At 51.5% G+C, this 21131-nt stretch overlaps 1 protein-coding gene across 3 annotated transcripts in view; it reads right to left on the reverse strand.

Moving 5' to 3' along the window:
* LOC115647225 (WD repeat-containing protein 97-like) overlaps positions 1 to 21131 on the reverse strand; it is a 51343-nt gene that overhangs the window by 24500 nt on the left and 5712 nt on the right. For 2 of the 3 annotated variants that reach the window (XM_030554068.1, XM_030554065.1), the window contains exons 5-7: positions 18585 to 18722; positions 16684 to 16821; positions 16319 to 16366 (exon numbers count right to left, since the gene is read on the reverse strand). In XM_030554068.1, coding sequence (XP_030409928.1) covers positions 16319 to 16366; positions 16684 to 16821; positions 18585 to 18722 — 324 coding nt within the window. The remainder of the gene's footprint in view (positions 1 to 16318; positions 16367 to 16683; positions 16822 to 18584; positions 18723 to 21131) is intronic. The other variant, XM_030554067.1, reaches the window with a different exon arrangement.

Raw genomic sequence — 21131 nt, forward strand, 5'->3', positions numbered from 1 at the left:
AGGAACAGTCTAAAGCTGAGCTTGTAGGTACAGAGAACAGGACCCCTCAGCTAGGTCCATCCTGGGGGCGGGGGCGGCGAGCCAGACACCCACGTCTGCACTCACTCCTCGTCCCCAGCCAGCTCCTAACTGACTCCCCCTCCAGCCCCTCCTCTCTGGTCTTTGTTCCTTTCCTGGGCCAGGAGGTCACCTGATCAATTTGTTCTCCCACACCTTTAGCATCTCCTTGAAGGGGCAAGGGCCCCGGCCATTAGTTGCCAGGAGACAGAGTGTTGGCCATTTATGCACACTGGCCCTTTGCTCTTCAACAATCTCACCCCCTAGAGACTTAAGAAATGCATAGGGGAAACTGAGGCACCCACACAGTATTCAGAGGAAACATTAAGAACAGCCCCACTTCGTCACACATATATCCAGGGAAAAGAATGTAGGTCATGCTTACAAGACAGTGGACTGTATCCTGGAACGCAGTGACAATGAAAAGGACATGGGGTCAATAAAGTCCAGCTGGACGAATTGAACAAGAGCTCCCAGTGGGATGTCATAGTTAAGAAGACAAACACAATTCTCAGTTATAGAGGAGTATCAAGCAGGAACAGGAATATTCCTCTGTATATTGCAGTAGTGATCCCATTACTGGACACTGTATCCAGTTCATAGAATCATAGAATCATAGAATATCAGAGCTGGAAGGGACCTCAGGAGGTATATAGTCCAACCCCCTGCTCAAAGCGGGACCAATTCCCAACTAAATCATCCCAGCCAGGGCTTTGTCAAGCCTGACCTTAAACACCTCTAAGGAAGGAGATTCCACCACCTCCCTAGGTAACCCATTCCAGTGCTTCACCACTCTCTGAGTGAAAAAGTTTTTCCTAACATCCAACTTAAACCTCCCCCACTGCAACTTGAGACCATTACTCCTTGTTCCGTCATCTGCCACCACTGAGAACAGCCGAGCTCCATCCTCTTTGGAATCCCCTTCGGGTAGTTGAAAGCAGCTGTCAAATCCCCCCTCATTCTTCTCTTCTGCAGACTAAACAATCCCAGTTCCCTCAGCCTCTCCTCCTAAGTTATGTGCTCCAGCCCCCTAATCATTTTTGTTGCCCTCCGCTGGACTCTCCAAGATGTCATCAATGTAGCATAGGTAGAGAAGGGGCATGAGTGGACGAGAACCGAGGAACCGTTCCAGGTCGGCCATGAAGATATTGGCATATTGTGGGGCCATGCGGGTGCCCATAGCAGTGCCACTGATCTGGAGATATATATTGTCATCAAATTTGAAATAGCTGTGTGTGAGGATAAAGGCACAGAGCTCAGCAGCCAGTTGTGCTGTGGTATCATCAGGGATACTGTTCCTGACCACTTGTATTCCATCTGTGTGTGGGATGTTTGTGTAGAGAGCCTCTACATCCATGGTGGATAGGATGATGTTTTCTGGAGGGTCACCAATGCATTGTAGTTTCCTCAGGAAATCAGTGGTGTCACGGAGATAGCTGGGAGTGCTGGTGGCATAGGGTCTGAGTAGAGAGTCCACATATCCAGACAGTCCTTCAGTGAGAGTGCCAATGCCAGAGATGATGGGGCGTCCATGATTTCCAGGTTTGTGGATCTTGGGCAGTAGATAGAATAACCCTGGTCGGGGCTCTAAAGATACGTTGATTTGTTCCGGTGTTAGTGTAGGGAGTGTCCTGAGTAGATGGTGCAGTTTCTGCCTGTGCACGTCAGCAGAAGCATTCAATGTATAGGTCCAGACTGTCATTTCACCAACGTGCACAGGCGGAAATTGTGGAAAAACAACATCACTTGCCTCATAACCTAAGTCGTGCAGAACGCAATGCCATCCACAGCTTCAGAAACCACCCTGACATTATCATCAAAGAGGCTGATAAAGGAGATGCTGTTGTCATCATGAACAGGTCTGACTATCAAAAGGAGGCTGCCAGACAACTCTCCAACACCAAATTCTACAGGCCACTTCCCTCAGATCCCACTGAGGAATACACTAAGAATATACAACTATTTCAAATTTGATGACAATATATATCTCCAGATCAATGGCACCGCTATGGGAACCCACATGGCCCCACAATATGCCAATATTTTTATGGCCGACCTGGAACAATGCTTCCTCAACTCTTGTCCACTCACGCCCCTTCTCTACCTACGCTACATTGATGACATCTTCATCATCTGGACCCATGGGAAGGAAACTATGGAAAAATTCCACCACGATTTCAACAGCTTCCACCCCACCATCAGCCTCAGCCTGGACCAATCTACATGAGAGGTCCACTTCCTAGACACCACGGTGCAAATAAATGATGGTCACATTAACACCACCCTATACCGAAAACCTACCAACTGCTATGCCTACCTTCATGCCTCCAGCTTCCATCCCGGGCACATCACATGATCCATTGTCTACAATCAAGCACTGAGGTACAACCGCATCTGCTCTAACCCCTCAGACAGAGACCAACACCTACAAAATCTCCACCAAGCATTCTCAAAACTACAATACTCGCACGAGGAAATAAGGAAACAGATCAACAGAGCCAGACGTGTACCCAGAAGCCTCCTACTGCAAAACAAACACAAGAAAGAAATCAACAAGACTCCACTGGCCATCACATACAGTCCCCAGCTAAAACCCCTCCAACGCATCATCAGGGATCTACAACCCATCCTGGACAATGATCCCACACTTTCACAGGCCTTGCGTGGCAGGCCAGTCCTCGCCCACAGACAGCCTGCCAACCTGAAACATATTCTCACCAGTAACTGCACACCTCACTATAGTAACTCTAGCTCAGGAACCAATCCATGCAACAAATCTTGATGCCAACTCTGCCCACATATCTACACCAGCGACACCATTACAGGACCTAACCAGATCAGCCACACCATCACCGGTTCATTCACCTGCACGTCCACCAATGTGATATACGCCATCATATGCCAGCAATGCCCCTCTGCTATGTACATCGGCCAAACTGGACAGTCTCTACGGAAAATGATAAATGGACACAGATCAGATATTAGGAATGGCAATATACAAAAACCTATAGGAGAACACTTCAACCTCCCTGGCCACACTATAGCAGATCTTAAGGTGGCCATCCTGCAGCAAAAAAGCTTCAGGACCAGACTTCAAAGAGAAACTGCTGAGCTTCAGTTCATCTGCAAATTTGACACCATCAGCTCAGGATTGAACAAAGACTGTGAATGGCTTGCCAACTACAAAACCAGTTTCTCCTCCCTTGGTTTTCACACCTCAGCTGCTAGAACAGAGCCTCATCCTCCCTGATTGAACTGTCCTTGTTATCTCTAGCTTGCTTGCATATATATACCTGCCCCTGGAAATTTCCACTACGTGCATCTGATGAAGTGGGTATTCACCCACGAAAGCTCATGCTCCAAAACGTCTGTTAGTCTATAAGGTGCCACAGGATTCTTTGCTGCTTTTACAGATCCAGACTAACATGGCTACCCCTCTGATACCTCCCAGTTTAGTGTCGTCTGCAAACTTGCTGAGAGTGCAGATCATTAATGAAGATATTGAACAAAACCAGCCCCAGGACCGACCATTGGGGCACTCCACTTGAAACTGGCTGCCAACTAGACTTGGAGCCATTGATCACTACCCATTGAGACGGACGATCTAACCAGCTTTCTATCCACCTTATAGTCCAATCATCCAGCCCATACTTCTTTAACTTGCTGGCCAGAATACTGTGGGAGACCATATCAAAAGCTTTGCTAAAGTCAAGGAATAACACATCCACTGCTTTCCCCTCATCCACAGACCCAGTTATCTCCTGATAGAAGGTAATTAGGTTAGTCAGGCATGACTTGCCCTTGGTGAATCCATGCTGACTGTTCCTGATCACTTTCCTCTCCTCTAAGTGCTTCAGAATTGATTCCTTGAGGACCTGCTCCATGATTTTTCCAGGGACTGAGGTGAAGCTAACTGGCCTGTAGTTCCCTGTATCCTGCTTCTTCCCTTTTTTAAAGATGGGCACTACAGTAGCCTTTTTCCAGACATCTGGGACCTCCCCCGATCGCCATGAGTTTTCAAAGATAATGGCCAATGGCTCTGCAATCACATCCGCCAACTCCTTTAGCACCCTCAGATGCAGCGCATCCGGCCCCATGGACTTGTGCTCGTCCAGCTTTTCTAAATAGTCCCGAATCACTTCTTTCTCCACAGAGGGTTAGTAACCTCCTCACCATGCTGTGCTGCCCAGTGCAGCAGTCTGGGAACTGATCTTGTCTGTGAAGACAGAGGCAAAACAATCATTGAGTACATTAGCTTTTTCCACATCCTCTGTCACTAGGTTGCCTCCCTCATTCAGTAAGGGACCCACACTTTCCTTGACTTTCTTCTTCTTGCTAACGTACCTGAAGAAACCCTTCTTGTTACTCTTAGCATCTCTTGCTAACTGCAACTCCAAGGATGATTTGGCCTTCCAGATTTCACTCCTGCATGCCTGAGCAATATTTTTATACTCCTCCCTGGTCATTTGTCCAATCTTCCACTTCTTGTAAGCTTCTTATTTGTGTTTAAGATCAGCAAGGATTTCACTGTTGAGCCAACCTGGTCGCCTGCCATATTTACTATTCTTTCCACACATTGGGATGGTTTGTTCCTGCAGCCTCAGTAAGGATTCTTTAAAATACAGCCAGCTCTCCTGGACTCCTTTCCCCTTCATGTTATTTTCCCAGGAGATCCTGCCCATCAGCTCCCTGAGGGAGTCAAAGTCTGCTTTTCTGAAGTCCAGGGTCCGTATTCTGCTGCTCTCCTTTTTTCCCTGTGTCAGGATCCTGAACTCGACCATCTCATGGTCACTGCCTCCCAGGTTCCCATCCACTTTTGCTTCCCCTACTAACTCTTCTCTGTTTGTGAGCAGCAGGTCTAGAAGAGCTCTGCCCCTGGTTAGTTCCTCCAACACTTGGACCAGGAAATTGTCCCTTACACTTTCCAAAAACTTCCTGGATTGGAAGGTGAGCGTTCAGCTGTTGTAACCTGCACAGGTTGTGCCGTGTTTGTCTCTCTTCCACAGGACAGAAGTGACTTCGTGTGTACAAAGTGCAAGCTGGTCTCCATATTGGAAGAGAAGGTTCGAGGTCTGGAACAACAAGTATCGACCCTGCGTTGCATACGAAAAAATGAAGATTTCCTGGACAGACGTCAGGATATGCTTCTACAGGCACAACGTCCTGAAGAATCGGAGCAGAGGGGAGAGAGGGATGGTGAAGAAATTTGGCAGCATGTGACCTCCAGGAGAAGAAAGAGGAGCGTCCATGTACCAGCAATGGAGATACAGGTGAGCAACCGTTTTCATGTTCTCTCCACAGGCACTAATGCGGAGAGTGGACTAGATGATACACCTGAGAGAAGGCAGCAGAAGGAGACTCCACCGATTGGAAGGCACGAGACACGCTGTCCTAGGGATGGGGGGGTTCCATGACCACCGCTCCCAAGAGAAGGCGGCGGGTGGTGGTGGTTGGGGACTCCCTCCTCAGGGGGACTGAGTCATCTATCTGCTGCCTCAACCGAGAAAACTGAGAGGTCTGCTGCTTGCCAGGAGCTAGGATTCACGATGTGATGGAGAGGCTGCCGAGGCTCATCAAGCCCTCAGATCGCTGCCCCTTCCTGCTTCTCCATGTGGGCACCAATGATACTGCCAAGAATGACCTTGAGCGGATCACTGCAGACTACGTGGCTCTGGGAAGAAGGATAAAGGAGTTTGAGGCACAAGTGGTGTTCTCGCCCATCCTCCCTGTGCAGGGGAAAGGCCTGGCTAGAGACTGTCGAATCGTGGAAGTCAACGAATGGCTACGCAGGTGGTGTCGGAGAGAAGGCTTTGGATTCTTCGGCCATGGGATGGTGTTCCAAGGAGGAGGAGTGCTAGGCAGAGATGGGCTCCACCTAACGAAGAGAGGGAAGAGCATCTTCACAAGCAGGCTGGCTAACCTAGTGAGGAGGGCTTTAAACTAGGTTCACAGGGGGAAGGAGATCAAAGCCCTGAGGTAAGTGGAGAAATGGGATACTGGGAGGAAGCACGAGCAGGAGAGTGCAAGGGGGAAGACTCCTGTCTCAGACTGAGAAAGCGGGACAATCAGCGAGTTATCTTAAGTGCCTATACACAAATGCAAGAAGCATGGGAAACAAGCAGGGAGAACTGGAAGTCCTGGCACAGTAGAGGAACTATGGTGTGATTGGAACAGAGACTTGGTGGGATAACTCACATGACTGGAGCACTGTCATGGATGGATATAAACTGTTCAGGAAGGACAGGCAGGGCAGAAAAGGTTGGGGAGTTGCATTGTATGTAAGAGAGCAGTATGACTGCTCAGAGCTCCAGTATGAAACTGCAGAAAAGCCTGAGTGTCTCTGGATTAAGTTTAGAAGTGTGAGCAACAAGGGTGATGTTGTGGTGTCAGTCTACTATAGACCACCAGACCAGGGGGATGAGGTGGACGAGGCTTTCTTCCGGCAGCTAGCAGAAGTTACTAGATCACAGGCCCTGGTTCTCATGGGAGACTTTAATCACCCTGATGCCTGCTGGGAGAGCAATACAGCAGTGCACAGACAATCCAGTTCTGGCATCCACACTTTAAACAGGATATTTACAAATTGGAAAGGGTTCAGAAAAGGGCTATAAGAATGATCTGAGATCAGGAAAACCTGCCTTGTAGTGAGAGTTTAAGAGGCCCAATCTATTCAGTTGATCCAGGAGAAGGTTAAGAGGTGATGATCTCGGTTTATAAGTACCTACATGGGGAAGAGACTTCTGATAGCAGATGGCTCTTTCATCTAGCAGACAAAGGCAGAACAGGATCCAAGCTAAAGAAATTCAGACTAGAAATGAGGTTCAGACTGTTAACAGTGAGGGTCGCTGACCGCTGGAACAACTCACCGAGGGACATGATGGCTTCGCCATCACTTGACGTCTTCAACTCAAGACCAGACATATTTCTAAAAGACCTGCTCTGGCTCAAACAGAAATTGTGGGCTGTAGGCAGAAGTTATGGGATGAGGTTCTCCAGCCTGTGTGATACAGGCAGTCAGACCAGAGGGTCAGAATAGGCCATAGAACCCATGAATTGGAGTCTGAAATATGGAGCAGACTGGAACCAACCAAGTATCCAGATGCCCCAAGCAATGCCCCATCGGCCCAGGGATCCTGCCAGCAAGAGATCAGCTGCTGCTGGGTTTTCTTGGGCTGAAATAGCGAACACTGTGTGGTTTGTAGCAACACAAACGGATCCTATCAGATCCCACCAGCTGCACAGGAAGGCGATGCTGATAGCTGGCTCAGCCATCTTGTGACAACGGGGAATCAAAGAGAAAGGTGGCTGGAAAGGCCAGAATCAGCCACTCCAAAGCCAGTGCCCTGCACGTTGGGTGGCAGTACTGGGAATGCTCAAGGCAGGCCATGAGAATGAACCCACCTGCCCAGACTCAGAGCAGCTCCTGAGTGCTGAGCTCACTGAGCTCTCGGACATGGCCCTTGTGGTCTCCTAGCCAGCGGCAGCCTCCGTACCATGATCCTGCAAAGCGAGGGAAGGGGGTGGAGGCATCGGTGGCTCGGAGCTGAGGAGGGCAGAAATCTTTGGAGAGACACTGGCTGTGCAGGGAGATACCTGCTGCTGCAGCCTCAGCCAGGAAAGGTAGCAGAGCAGACAGCCGGATTCTCCGGTCACCACCCCTCTGCGGTAGGATGGTGTGGGGGGAAGCTCATGCTCAGCGTCACACATATAGCCTGTGCCACACGTCATCTCTGCGGTAACATCCCTCTGCCCCAGCCCCGCAGCACACAGCCCTTTGGCATGCAGTGCTTGAGAGGGACAATGATCGCTTCCCCCAGTGGGCTGCCCCGGCCCCCAGGGCACACGACTGGCACTTCCAGATGGTTTGCCTGTTATTCACGCCCTGGCTGCTGCGTGAGATGCCCACAGATGCAGTGCTCACCCGGAAAGGACCTCTGAGACCCAGCTGGGAATGCAGCAACTCCCGTCCCTGTTCCCCATCCTCTGCTTCCTCCCCTTATCCATGGTGCAGTCTGGGAGCACAAGGTGGGGAGGGGAGCCCAGCATCGTCCATCCCTCCCATCATTCCCCCGGCTCTGGGGAGAAATCCAGAGCCCGGGGGCTCCTCATGCCCCCACTCCCAGGCACAGAAGCCCATGAGGAGTGTGACGCGCCCCAGGGGGGAAGGGAAGGAAACAAGATGGGGAAGGAGCCTGGCCCAGGAGTGCTGGGAGCCCAGTCGATAGAGCTGCTGGGCTTTCAAAGAGAAGCAGGACCCTTCTCAGCACCCCGAAGGCCCCTCTTGTGACAGGAGCCAGAGACAGGCCCTTGGCCCTGCTGCATAGGAGAGACACTTACCGAGGTCCAGGCAGGCTCCGGGGATGCTGGCTCGGTAACAGGCGCGCACAGCGGCACAGGCTTTTCCACTCAAAATAGACAGAGACAGGTTCAGAGGGAGCGGCCGAGGCAAGCTGCCATGCCCACGGCAGAGCGAGATGGGACGGAGGCATGGGGCTTCCTGCGCCAGGCTGCAATCCACGAGCAGCGTGGTGCCCAGCCGTGATCTGGCCCGTTCTGCACACAGACCGGCCCCCTGCCCACCCGTTCCGTCGTTCTCCACAGCTGGCACCCAGCTTTTTGGGGGCAGACCCCAGATAGTCCCAGAACAAGCGCAGAGCCCCTCTCTCCTGCCCCGATGGGTAGGGAGCCCAACCCCATACTGGCATAGAGAAAATCACAAACAGGGAGGGCCCTGGGTGTAGAGAGACCCCTGAGTCCCTGCAGCCTGGGTCAGAGCAGGAGGTTGGGGGGAACCTGATGCTCTGTTCCATTCTGGTTATGTCCTGGACCCCGAGCTGCTAGGCCAAGTCCCCGCACCCTAGTGTCCTCATGTCTCCTCCACCGAGGGTGCACATGGGCACAGCGAAGCCCCGCAGAAGCCCCAGCAAGGCAATGAAGCAGCAGGGAAAGCCATAGGCAGGAGCAAGAGCAGCCAGGTGTGATGAGCGGGGGACAGACAGCGAGTGGGGCTCCCAGCATTGGGGTCATACGCAGCGCTCCCAGCAGTAGCAGTCCCGCCAGGCCTCTCTCTGCGTTCGGGGGACGAGCCCAGGGAGAAGGGATGGCGCAAGGGCAGCACCCACCGTAGCAGAGGGGAAGCAACAGCAGCTCCAGAACCGGGCAGCGACGGGGAAGCTTTACACCTCCTGAAGGAGGCAGAGCGAAGGGAGGAAGCCTGGAGACCTGGATCGACGGGGGAGCCCCAGAGACCTGCTGGAGACCAGGCCAGGCCAAGCAGAGAGGTGGGATGATGCAGCCAGAGCATGCAGGGGTGGGGAAAGCATCAGCTGGAGCCAGGGCTGAGTTCCCAGCAGCGCCGGGCAGTGACTTTGCTCCGAGGTAAGGCCAACGTCCCAGGAACACAGAGGCCGAGGTGAACAGAAATGAGCCTGTCCTTTTTGGAGAGCTGTTTGCAGCCTGTCTGGATCACACAGGGACCCCCAGCTCTTGGCAATGCCGACGTGCTGGGCAGGGCCTTCGGCTGCTCATTAATTCCGGTGGCAGAGTCCCCAGGAGCTGGCCTGGGAGCAGGACTCAAGCTGTGAGGAGGCCAGATTATGGCACAGTGCAGACACCAGGCCAGGGTCTGACCTGGAGACCAGAAAGCACCTGTCTGTCCAGAGCAGCTCTGTAAACCCACCAACGAACGCAGTCACAGAGCCGGGCTGTGGGAGTCCATCGGTGCCCTGGGCTGGGGAGCCCGCCCAGCCCTGCAGCAAAATGCTCTTCCAAGAAGGCTCAGAGCAGAGGCTCCATCACGGCTTCTGGTAGCGGGCAGGGCCGGATTTAGGCCAATTCCCCCAATTCCCCCAAATCGGGCTCCACGCCTAAGAGGGCCCCGCGCCCAGTGAGAATCCCTTCCCTGGCTAGAGGTGCCTTTTTAATTTTTACTCACCTAGCGGTGCTTTGTAGGGATCGGTCCTGGCTGGCAAACCACCAGAAACCGCCCCCTGCAAAACCCCCTTTTGCCTTTGCCACAGAATGCTGATTTGTCTCAGAATGCTGACTCCATATTATCACAAGATTAGGAAAATACCGCACGCTCTGCCCACATGCAATGGGTGAGGGGAAAAGGGGAAGAGAGAGTCCTCCACCAATGCGAAACAAGTAAACAAGGCTGTAAGCTATGCATGATGCTGTAACTGAAAGAATAAAAAGGTTGCCACGCCTCACGGCGGGGCGCTCTCCTGAACACACAAGCTGTCTGCGTCTGGTTCCTTCCCGCATCTGGTGACCCCGACGTGATTCCAGCCCTCCGTACCCACCGGCCGGTCGAGCCGTGGTGCACCTCAGTGCGTCTTTGCGCACTCCCTCGTGAGTATGGGGGGGGACTTGTCCGTGCAACAGAAGGCTCATGTGAAAGAGCTGGTTAAGTTACTCAAGGTAACTGGTCGCATAACAGCATCACAGCAACATGTGGAGGATTTGCTCCATGTTATAGAGGTTAAGTGCCCTTGGTACCCCGAGAAAGGATCTCTCGAGGTTTCTGACTGGCAAAATGTGGGCGAACGGCTCCTAAGGGAGCCACGAGCGCCCATCCAACACATCTTGCTGTGGCAACATTGTGCAGAGGCAATCGGGCGTTTGTGAAAGGAGGCGCCCCCGCTTGCCTCTCCCACCCCTACCCCACCTCCCTCATATGTCACGGAGGTTGAAACCCCAAGTCCTGCACCCAGGGCGACAGCCCCTAGTCTAGCCCCCTCTGAGTCCTTGCTGTCGTCGCCCCCTCCCTTTTGCCCCCTCCAGTTCCAAGCGCGGTACAGGCTGCTTTCGGCCCCAGCTGGCTGTGAAGGAAAAATATAGACAGAGGCGAAGCAAAGGAAATACAAGTTACAGAACTGAAATTACATTTGCAAAGCTTAACTGTCCAGTAAGATCCAACAGTGTGCCTTTGTGACCCTGGAGTCGGAAGCCACAGGCAGCCGACCTGGACTGGAATCTCTGAAAAAGACGCCGCAGGAGATTCCAGGGTGTAAAAGAACAGCCCTCTCAAGAGCAGAAGCATGTTGGAAATTCTGGACAAGCTGTATACAGGATAATCTCCCTTCCACCTCTCCCCCTCCTCTGAACATTACACACAGAAGTGGCCAGTCTGGACGTACCTGTGTAAGTATGAAAGAAGCTTCGGGCTTGGGGCATTAATATTTTCCTGAGTGATGTGGGAGCGTTCCCAACACTCTCCATTGTTGTTTTATTATTTTATTAATGAAGCTTCAAAATTCAGTTATATGGTGTATTTTCTTTATCTTCCCCCAGCGATCCTGTAGTGTCAGCCTGATCACCTGACACGAGGGATAGATTGGTAACAGAAATTTGTCACAGCTTGGTGAGCAATTTAGAAGGGGGGAGCACTGCAGAATTTACACCATCTATTTGTTTTACCCTTGTTATTTTGTGTTTGCCTTGCTTGGTACTGTTGGTGCTATATGTTAAGAATTGCATAAGTAAAAGTATGCCTTAATAGGATAAGGAAATGCTATTTGGTTCTGGTTCTGTTCTGTTTAACCGGTTACTGTTGTTTTTCTGCTCTGTATACATTTGGGCGTTAGGAGTGTGGGCGGAACTGAACCTCTCGTTCGTAATTCCTTGGAGTGGAAGCCAAGAGTGCGAGGAAGCTCTGAGGTTGAATTGAGATCCTTCTGTCCCGTCCCCTGTAGCGGACAGTGTATAGAAGTGGGAAAGTCTGACTTAGACTGTAATTCCCTCTGCGCTCTGTGTAATTTCTTTTTTCTGTTTAAGTGTCAGCAGACAGATGGGTGGGTCTCTAGGTAAACTCTCTAAAGGGGTTTGGATTTTTGTTCAGGTGGCAAGCCTCATGAAGGAGGACTCGGGTCGTCTTGTGAGTAAGAAGGTTTAAGAAAAAAGACCAGGAGGGGTGGGGGCTAGTTAAAAAGCCCACCCTCCTAGCTAAACTAGTAGTGGAACAAGTTGGTGCCCATGGAAGGGACGGTTCAGCAAGAAAAGCAGGATCGGGCCCAGGCAGGCAGGCAACAGAGAGAGAAATTGAAAAGCAGGTTGAAAAACTTTACGGGTGTAGTGGAAGAAAAAAGTCAGTAAGTGTAAGCATGGGGATTTCAAATACCCAGGACTTACTTGGCATGGTGATTTAAGTTGATAAAAGTGGCTGTTGGGAGACAAGCAAGTGATTTAAGGGAGAGTAAGAAGTTAACTCTGTAGTTGCTGGAGGAAACAGCAGTTGAACTTTGTAAATATGCTAAAGAAAAGGGCTCTTGGTGTCTGCGAAATGTTTGTAAATAAATTTAGGCAAAAAAATTATTGAATTGCTATTATTTGGTTTGGCTATGAATAATTTAGTTAAATTAGCTGAAGAATGTATACAGTGTTATGTAATTGAAAACCTAGGCTGCTTATGAAACAAATATAAGAAAATATGGGGTAATTCCTCTGTTTTTGCCTGAAGTCAACAAGGGTATTTGTATATTTCAAGCGATGATTGTCTACCCAGAAGGGGTGGGTAGACCTCTGTTTTTTGTCTTTCAGATAATCAAAAAAAAACTAATGCCAGCTGAACAGCATTCAACGTATCATGCATTTACTGGCACAACAGGAATTATGTTTTGTGTTCTATGTCCTGTCTTGTGGTGTTTGTCTCGTGGCCAAAATTGTTGTGTTTAATATTTTCATAGGATAGTCTAGTTAAAATTAAATAAAAGGGTTAAATGCAGATACTTGTTTTATTCCCCTTTAAAATACAAGGTGTTTGGATAAATCAAAAAAATGTAATACACTAAAGTCTAATGCATTTGCTTAAGTAACAAACACAAATTGTTGTTATAATTTGCATGCCAACGGTCTTTGAAAGCAAAGACATGAAAAGTTAACCCACTCCCCATATTGTACATGGGATCTTTCTGGCTGCCTCAAATTTCTAGCCAGAGGGCTGGGGATGGTGGAAAGCCATTGGACTAGAGGTTGAATTCAATGAACTCCTCAAAGTGGGTGTGCTTGTTCTAGCTCGTTGCTCCAAAGTTCTGTAATAAGGTTATTTTAGTAAAAAAGTATGTGTGACATATATTAAATAATAACACTAATGTACTGTATAATGGCAATGTTTACGTGTTCGTTGCTGGAAAAAGGTGTATAAGTAAAAAGTAAAAGTTTCCTTTGCAGGTTAAAGGAAGCCAAAAAGGGAAAACAAAAAAAAAAAAAAGAACAGAATGAGTTAACTAAAAAGAAAAAAGAAGCTAGGAGACTGTAGATAAGACACTGTCTCCATTCAAGGACACTGCTCACAGCTAAAACTTGGCTGATAACCAAGGAAAGGGGGGTGGGGCTTGAATGTGCCCAAGCAGCTATGAGATTTGCAAAACACTGCCAGGCACTAATGAAATGTGTTAAGTTTCTTTTCTCACAGGTAAAGAAGCGCTACCCAAAGACCGAATCAGCCCTTGCCTTCCCGGATGCCCTTCAATTAGCCCTGGCAGGCTTTGTGGGCTCCCTGTCCTATCATATTGAGAAAAATCCTCGCCTGCATGCCATTTGTCACATTCCCACTGTATTTTGTAATTTTTGCCAGCAAACCCCCATAATTAATGCACTTACAGTTTTTACTGATGGCAGCCCCACCCGCGGTGTGGTTTCCTGGCGTTCTAACGCACAATGGCATTCAAAATTTACTACTCCCCAAACCAGCCCTCAGCAAGCAAAACTTGCTGCTCTCTGCTTAGCTTTTTCTCACTTCCCCAATATTCCACTTAATGTTATTACAGACAGTCTTTATGTTGCAAATGTTGGCACTGCTATAGCCGGCAGTTATGTTACTCCACTCACGGAGCGGTCACTCCTTGCCCTTTTCCTTACCCTCCAGCAATTGTTACGTGCCCGGACCCATCCCTTCTTCATTGCACATATTCGTAGCCACCTTCCCCTCCCCGGAATGTTATCTGAAGGCAACGCTTATGCTGATGCACAAGTGCGCATTTCCTGGGTTCACTCCCCTACCTCCAGCCACGCCTTTCATCATCAAAATGCTAAAGCGCTTGCGCACCAATTCTCCATCCCATTGGACGAAGCTAAGGCTGTTGTCCAACAATGCCCGCAGTGTTCCTCCCTTCATTCCTACCCTCCCACTGGCGTTAACCCCCGCGGCCTCGGTGCCAATCAACTTTGGCAAATGGATGTTACACGTTTTCCCCCTTTTTCCCCTTGGAATTTTCTTCATGTTACTGTTGACACTTACTCAGGTTACCTTTGGGCCACACCCCATAAAGGAGAACGTGTTCGACACGTTATCAATCACTTTGTTCGTTGCTTTTCTGTTATGGGCATCCCAGCCAAGCTCAAAACAGATAATGGGCCTGCATACTGCTCTCAACAATTTGCTGCATTTTGCTCCCGTTGGGGCGTTGTGCACACCTTTGGCATCCCCTACAACTCACAGGGCCAGGCCATTGTGGAGCGTGCCAACCGCACCTTAAAAACAGCTCTCCTCCAACAAAAAACAAAAGAGGGAATTCCGCCCACCTTGCCAGACAAGGAGGAGTGGTTAGCACACGTCTTATATACAATCAATCATTTAAATCTAGCACACGTCTTATATACAATCAATCATTTAAATCTTGTTTTTGATGGTACCCATTATGTTTCCCGCTTACAAAAACATTTTAGGTGCAAGGAGGAACTCCCCGCCCCAAAAGTGACGTATCGGCAGCTCCCCGGCACTACGTGGAGTGCCCCAGTTCCTTTGATAACCTGGGGGCGGGGATACGCGGCCGTCAGCACACCACAAGGACCGGTGTGGGTTCCAGCTCGTTACATACGTCCGTGGAAGGAGGACCCCACTTGCAACCCACAGCATGGTGTGGCACCAGAGCCTTAGCGATCCCATTCCTGATTTTAACCCGTTAATAACTACAACAGTGACTTTGTCTCAAGAGCGATACCGCGGTCCTCCCAATGCTCCAGTGACATGGGGGCAGATGAAGTCTCTCTCCCAACAGGCTGACCACCTGCTAAAGCAACAAGATAAGGAGAAGTCCCCGGAGAATTTTTTACTTGCCCTTATTGCTTGCCTAAATGCTAAATTTTGTGTGATGTTATGTATAATGCCTTGGCCACCTCCTTGGTTGACATACCTGGCTTAATAATTAGTAATAGTAAAAATCTTAATTGGTTAGCTTGCTCAGCGGTTAAAGCTCTTAATGCCACGTCTATTGCAGTGGCATTGCTTAATGAGGAACAAATGCAGTTACGTCATGGATTTTTGCAAAATAGAGCTGCTATTGATTATCTTTTGCTTCTGCATCATTATGGTTGTGAAAAAGTTAATAATATGTGTTGCTTTAATATTTCTGATCATTTTTATGCTATTGACAATCAATTAGCCATTATTAAGAATCTTACTGCTCAGATTCAAATTGACAGTGACCCCTTTTCATCCTGGTGGAACTGGCTATCTAGCTGGCTGCCGGGATGGGGTTGGCTACATCAGCTAATAACCTACGGAGGACTCTGCCTCTTATTCCTCGTGCTCACCTGCTGTGGCATTCAGTGCATTCCCTCCTTAATTTCATTGTGCACCCAAGGGTGCCCATGGTCCAAACAAAAGCCTGCCTTTTCCTTTTAAAAACAAAAGGTGGAGATGTAGGGATCGGTCCTGGCTGGCAAACCACCAGAAACCGCCCCCTGCAAAACCCCCTTTTGCCTTTGCCACAGAATGCTGATTTGTCTCAGAATGCTGACTCCATATTATCACAAGATTAGGAAAATACCGCACGCTCTGCCCACATGCAATGGGTGAGGGGAAAAGGGGAAGAGAGAGTCCTCCACCAATGCGAAACAAGTAAACAAGGCTGTAAGCTATGCATGATGCTGTAACTGAAAGAATAAAAAGGTTGCCACGCCTCACGGCGGGGCGCTCTCCTGAACACACAAGCTGTCTGCGTCTGGTTCCTTCCCGCAGTGCTTCGGGTCTTCAGCGGCACTTCGGCGGTGGGTCCTTCGCTTGCTCTGGGTCTTCGGCGGCACTTCGGCGGTGGGTCCTTCAGTGCCGCAGAAGATCTGGAGCGAGTGAAGGACCCACCACCGAAGACTCAGAGCACCGCCCAGTGAGTACAAGCCCCATGTGTTATTTTACTTTTTTTTTTTGTTTTAAATAGTTATCCCTACCGCGGCCCCGTCGAAACTGTTCGAATTGGGCCCTGCACTTCCTAAAGCTGGCCCTAGTAGCGGGTGAGAGGCCCACGCAGGGACAGGCACTTACCTGTGGCCTAGAGGCTCCTGCGCTTTCAGGACCGCTTGTCAGAGACTCCTGGAACAGAACCACTGGCATGAACCCCAGACTAACTCGATGGGGCTGACTGCGGCTGGCCCTGGCACTGCTGCAGCCTTTCACTAGCCAAACCTGCCCCTCAGCAGCTCCCCTTCCATCTCTGCATTGGTGTCTCTTCTCCCTGAGCGCTTGTCCTTCACCAGCTACCCCGGGGGCAGCAAAGGCACATGCTCAGGGCACGTGGTTTTCCAGAGGAAACATCCCAGCTCAGCAACACCCATCCTGGGATCAATCTGGGGGCACAGGGGGCAGCTGGCAGACCCCAGGCCCCTGCTGCAGACGCTGCTGCAAGTTACCTCCTTCCACTTGGGGCCAGGCAGGGAAAGGCTGGATATCTTCTCTAGAATTGCCGCTGTCCTGGCCGCCTCGTCCTCTTCCTCCTCAGCGCCATGCAGCTCCTCGCCGCACTCGGGGCCTGCCCTCCCGGCCTGACCCTAGCAAGGAGGAGGAGGAGCTGCCCCTTTCTGCCTGCTGCTGCACCCACATCCCCCTGGGCTTGAAACTCAGGCAGGTCTGAGAGTCAAGAGATGGAATCTCCCTGTGTCTGAATGGCAGCTGTGAGCGGCACGGGGTGACTGTAGGGTGACACCCGTTTCCCTGGCTTACCCCGGGGTGTAATGCTGGCCCAGGAGGGCAGCCGGCTGTGAGTGGCACAGTGTGGGTGTAGGGTGACACCCGTGTTCCCTGGCTTACCCCGGGCTGTAATGCTGGCCCGGGAGAGCAGCCGGCTGGGAGTGGCAAGGGCTGGGTGTACGGCGACACCCATGTTCCCTGGCTTATCCCAGGGTGTAATGCTGGCCCAGGAGGGCAGCCGGCTGTGAGTGGCACAGGGTGGGTGTAGGGTGACACCCGTGTTCCCTGGCTTTCCCTGGGGTGTAATGCTGGCCCGGGAGGGCAGCCATCTGGGAGCAGCACGGGTGGGTGTAAGGAGACACCTGTATTTCCTGGTTTACCCCAGGGGTGTAATGCTGGCCTGGGGAGAGCAGCCGGCTGGGAGCAGCACGGGTGGGTGTAAGGAGACACCCGTATTTCCTGGTTTACCCCAGGGTGTAATGCTGGCCTGGGGAGAGCAGCCGGCTGGGAGTGGCATGGGGTGGGTGTAAGGAGACACCTGTGCTGCCTGGCTTACCCCGGGGTGTAATGCTGGCCCAGGAGGGCAGCCGGCTCTGAGTTGACACATGACTTGTGGGAAGAGCTGGGGGGACGGTGTCATTGCAGGAACTCATCGCTCTGCTCTTGTGACTCTGACCTTTGGCCACAAGCGGGGCCCTGGGGCTCCCGCCGTAAGCCCAGTCCATGGCCAGGCCAGTCTGGGGCCTTACTCTGCTCAGGGAGGCTGCCCTGACTCCAAGCCCCCGGGATGGGATGACCAGGGCCCGCTCCAGCGTTTTTGCTGCCCCAAGTTGCGGGGGTGGGAGAGGAGGAGGGAAAGCCACGACTGGCACCTCTACTGCCGCCACTTCATTGTTCAGTGACAATTCGGCGGCAGGTCCTCCCCTCTGAAAAGGATTTAGGGACTTGCCGCCAAAGAGCCGGATGTGCTGCCCCTTTCCGTTGGCCGCCCCAAGCACCTGCTTGCTGTGCTGGTGCCTGGAGCCGGCCCTGGGTGTGACGGACCAGCAGGATGGAAGTGTGGAGACCAGCACTGACCACAGCGACTCTCCAGGAGCGAGGTTGGGCTCCCGCCCGATTCCTCTGCCCTGGCCCTTGCAGAGGCTCCTCCAGGCTCCTCCTCAGTCAGCCCAGGCCTTCGGCTGCAGCTCAGTTCCCTCCACTGACGGGGAGGCCAGGAGATGCTCTCACTTGGCAAGGAGGCGGGGGTTATGTTGTGTGCATTGAGCGGGTCTCCTGGCTCAGCCTGCAACCCCCATACCCACAACATCTGCCTGCTCTGCAGCTGGGAGAGGGCAGCACCACTGGCCTGGCTGCAGTGGGCCCAGGCCAGTGCCCCAGCACCCCAGCGGGCCTGGCTATGGGAGGAGCAGACCAAGAGGCAAGGAGCAGTCTCCCCGCTGGAGCCTGCAGATCACTGCACCTTTGGCGTCTCCCCCAGGAGATTCAGGCACAGGACACACAACGGGGGCTCCAGACCGGAGCCCAGGGGACAGGCTAGGAGCAGCACAGCCTGGGGAGAAGTATCGGGAGAGCTCTTCCTAGGGATAGGGCTTTCTCACTTGGACCATCCGCACTCCTCTACCTGCTGCACTTCCAGCCACGTGGCCAGCAGTGATTCCCTCGCAGACTCGATGTCACCCTGGCTCCGGAACTGCTGCACCAACACCGAATTGGGCAGGAAGCCGGATGACAGCCTGCGGATGTGGAGATGGGACGAGCTCTGAGAGAAGGAAACAAAGCGTATCAGAGAGCCACTCGCTCTCCAGGAACACGGCAAACCACGGCCCAGGGGAACCGGGCCAGGCCACGCGGCCCGTCCACAGCCACTATCCACGGGGGAACGGGGCCAGGCCACACAGCCAGGCCACAGCCACCATCCACAGGGGAACGGGGCCAGGCCACACAGCCAGGCCACAGCCACCATCCACGGGGGAACTGGGCTAGGCCACGTGGCCAGGCCACAGCCACCATCCATGGGGGAACCAGGCCAGGCCACGCAGCCGAGCTGCAACCACCATCCACGGGGGATCCAAGATGAGCCACGCGCCAGGCCACAGCCACCATCCACTGGGGAACTGGGCCAGGCCATGCAGCCAGGCCGCAGCCACCGCCCCTGGAGGAACCAGGGGATCAATATGAGAATTGAAAGGTGGATAAGGAACTGGTTAAAGGGGAGACTACAACGGGTCGTACTGAAGGGTGAACTGTCAGGCTGGAAGGAGGTTACTAGTGGAGTTCCTCAGGGATCGGTTTTGGGACCAATCTTTTTATTACTGACCTTTGCACAAAAAGTGGGAATGTGCTAATAAAGTTTGCAGATGACACAAAGCTGGGGGGTATTGCTAACACAGAGAAGGACTGGGATATCCTACAGGAAGATCTGGATGACCTTGTAAACTGGAGTAATAGTAATAGGATGAAATTTAATAGTGAAAAGTGCAAGGTCATGCATTTAGGGGTTAATAACAAGAATTTTGGTTATAAATTGGGGACACATCAGTTGGAAGCAACAGAGGAGGAGAAGGACCTCGGCGTATTGGTTGATCACAGGATGACTATGAGCCGCCAATGTGATATGGCCGTTAAAAAAGCTAATGTGGTTTTAGGATTCATCAGACGAGGTATTTCCAGTAGAGATAAGGAGGTGTTAGTACCGTTATACAAGGCACTGGTGAGACCTCATCTGGAATACTGTGTGCAGTTCTGGTCTCCCATGTTTAAGAAGGATGAATTCAAACTGGAACAGGTACAGAGACGGGCCGCTAGGATGATCTGAGGAATGGAAACCCTGTCTTATGAAAGGAGACTCAAAGAGCTTGGCTTGTTTAGCCTAACCAAAAGAAGGCTGAGGGGAGATATGATTGCTCTTTATAAATATATCAGAGGGATAAATATCAGGGAGGGAGCGGAATTATTTAAGCTTAGTACCAATGTGGACACAAGAACAAATGGATATAAACTGGCCATCAGGAAGTTTAGACTTGAAATTAGGTGAAGGTTTCTAACCATCAGAGTGAAGTTCTGGAACAGCCTCCCAAGGGGAGCAATGGGGGAAAAGACATATCTGGCTTCATGACTAAGCTTGATAAGTTTATGGAGGGGATGGCATGATGGGATAGCCTAATTTTGGCAATTAATTCATCTTTGATTATTAGCAGGTAAATATGCCCAGTGGTCTGTGATGGGATGTTAGACGAGGTGGGATCTGAGTTACTACAGAGAATTCTTTCCTGGGTGCTGGCTGGTGAGTCTTGCCCACATGCTCACGGTTTAGCTGATCGTCATATTTGGGATCGGGAAGGAATTTTCCTCCGGGGCAGATTGGCAGAGGTCCTGGAGGTTTTTAACCTTCCTCTGCAGCATGGGGCACAGGTCACTGGCTGGAGGATTCTCTGCACCTTGAGGTTTTTAAACCACGATTTGAGGACTTCAGTGGCTCAGATATAGGTTAGGGGTTTGTTACAGGAATGGGTGGGTGAGATTCTGTGGCCTGCATTGTGCAGGAGGTCAGACTAAATGACCATAACGGTCCCTTCTGACCTTAAGTCCATGAGTCTATGAGACCATGCGGCCATTGCATAACCACTGCCCCCCGGGGAGCCAGGTTGGGTCACACAGCCACTCTGTTATCACTGCCCTTGAGGATCCTGCCACGCCCCTGGGGAACTGCAGTGGCCTGCATGTCATTCGTGCTCTCCTCTACTCATCAGCAGTCGCAGCATGCAAACAGCTCTTAAAGAGCCAGTCTGTCCCCAACTAGGGTGACAAGATGTCCCGATTTTGGGGTCTTTTCTTTATATAGGCTGCTATTACCACCCAGCCCTGTCCTGATGTTTCACACTTGCTGTTTGGTCACCCTACCCCCAACAGAACTGGCTTTCTGGGCCAGCTCCAAAAGGAACTTCCCACAGCTGAGCTGGAGGCCAGTCCCCTGCACTGCCTGGTCTGTGCCGGGCACCCAGGAGGACTGGTGGCAGCAGGCTGGGGAAATGCTCCATAGTGGCTCCTCCTCCCCTGCCTAATTCTTCCAGGGGGTTTATCATGGAGTGTGGGGGAGTCAGGGCCCTGCACCTCCTACTTCCTGCGATTCACCCTGACTCTCAGCCAGCCAGTAAAACAGAAGGTTTAT

Source organism: Gopherus evgoodei, chromosome 2, assembly GCF_007399415.2.
Source record: "Gopherus evgoodei ecotype Sinaloan lineage chromosome 2, rGopEvg1_v1.p, whole genome shotgun sequence".
NCBI lineage: Eukaryota > Metazoa > Chordata > Testudines > Testudinidae > Gopherus > Gopherus evgoodei.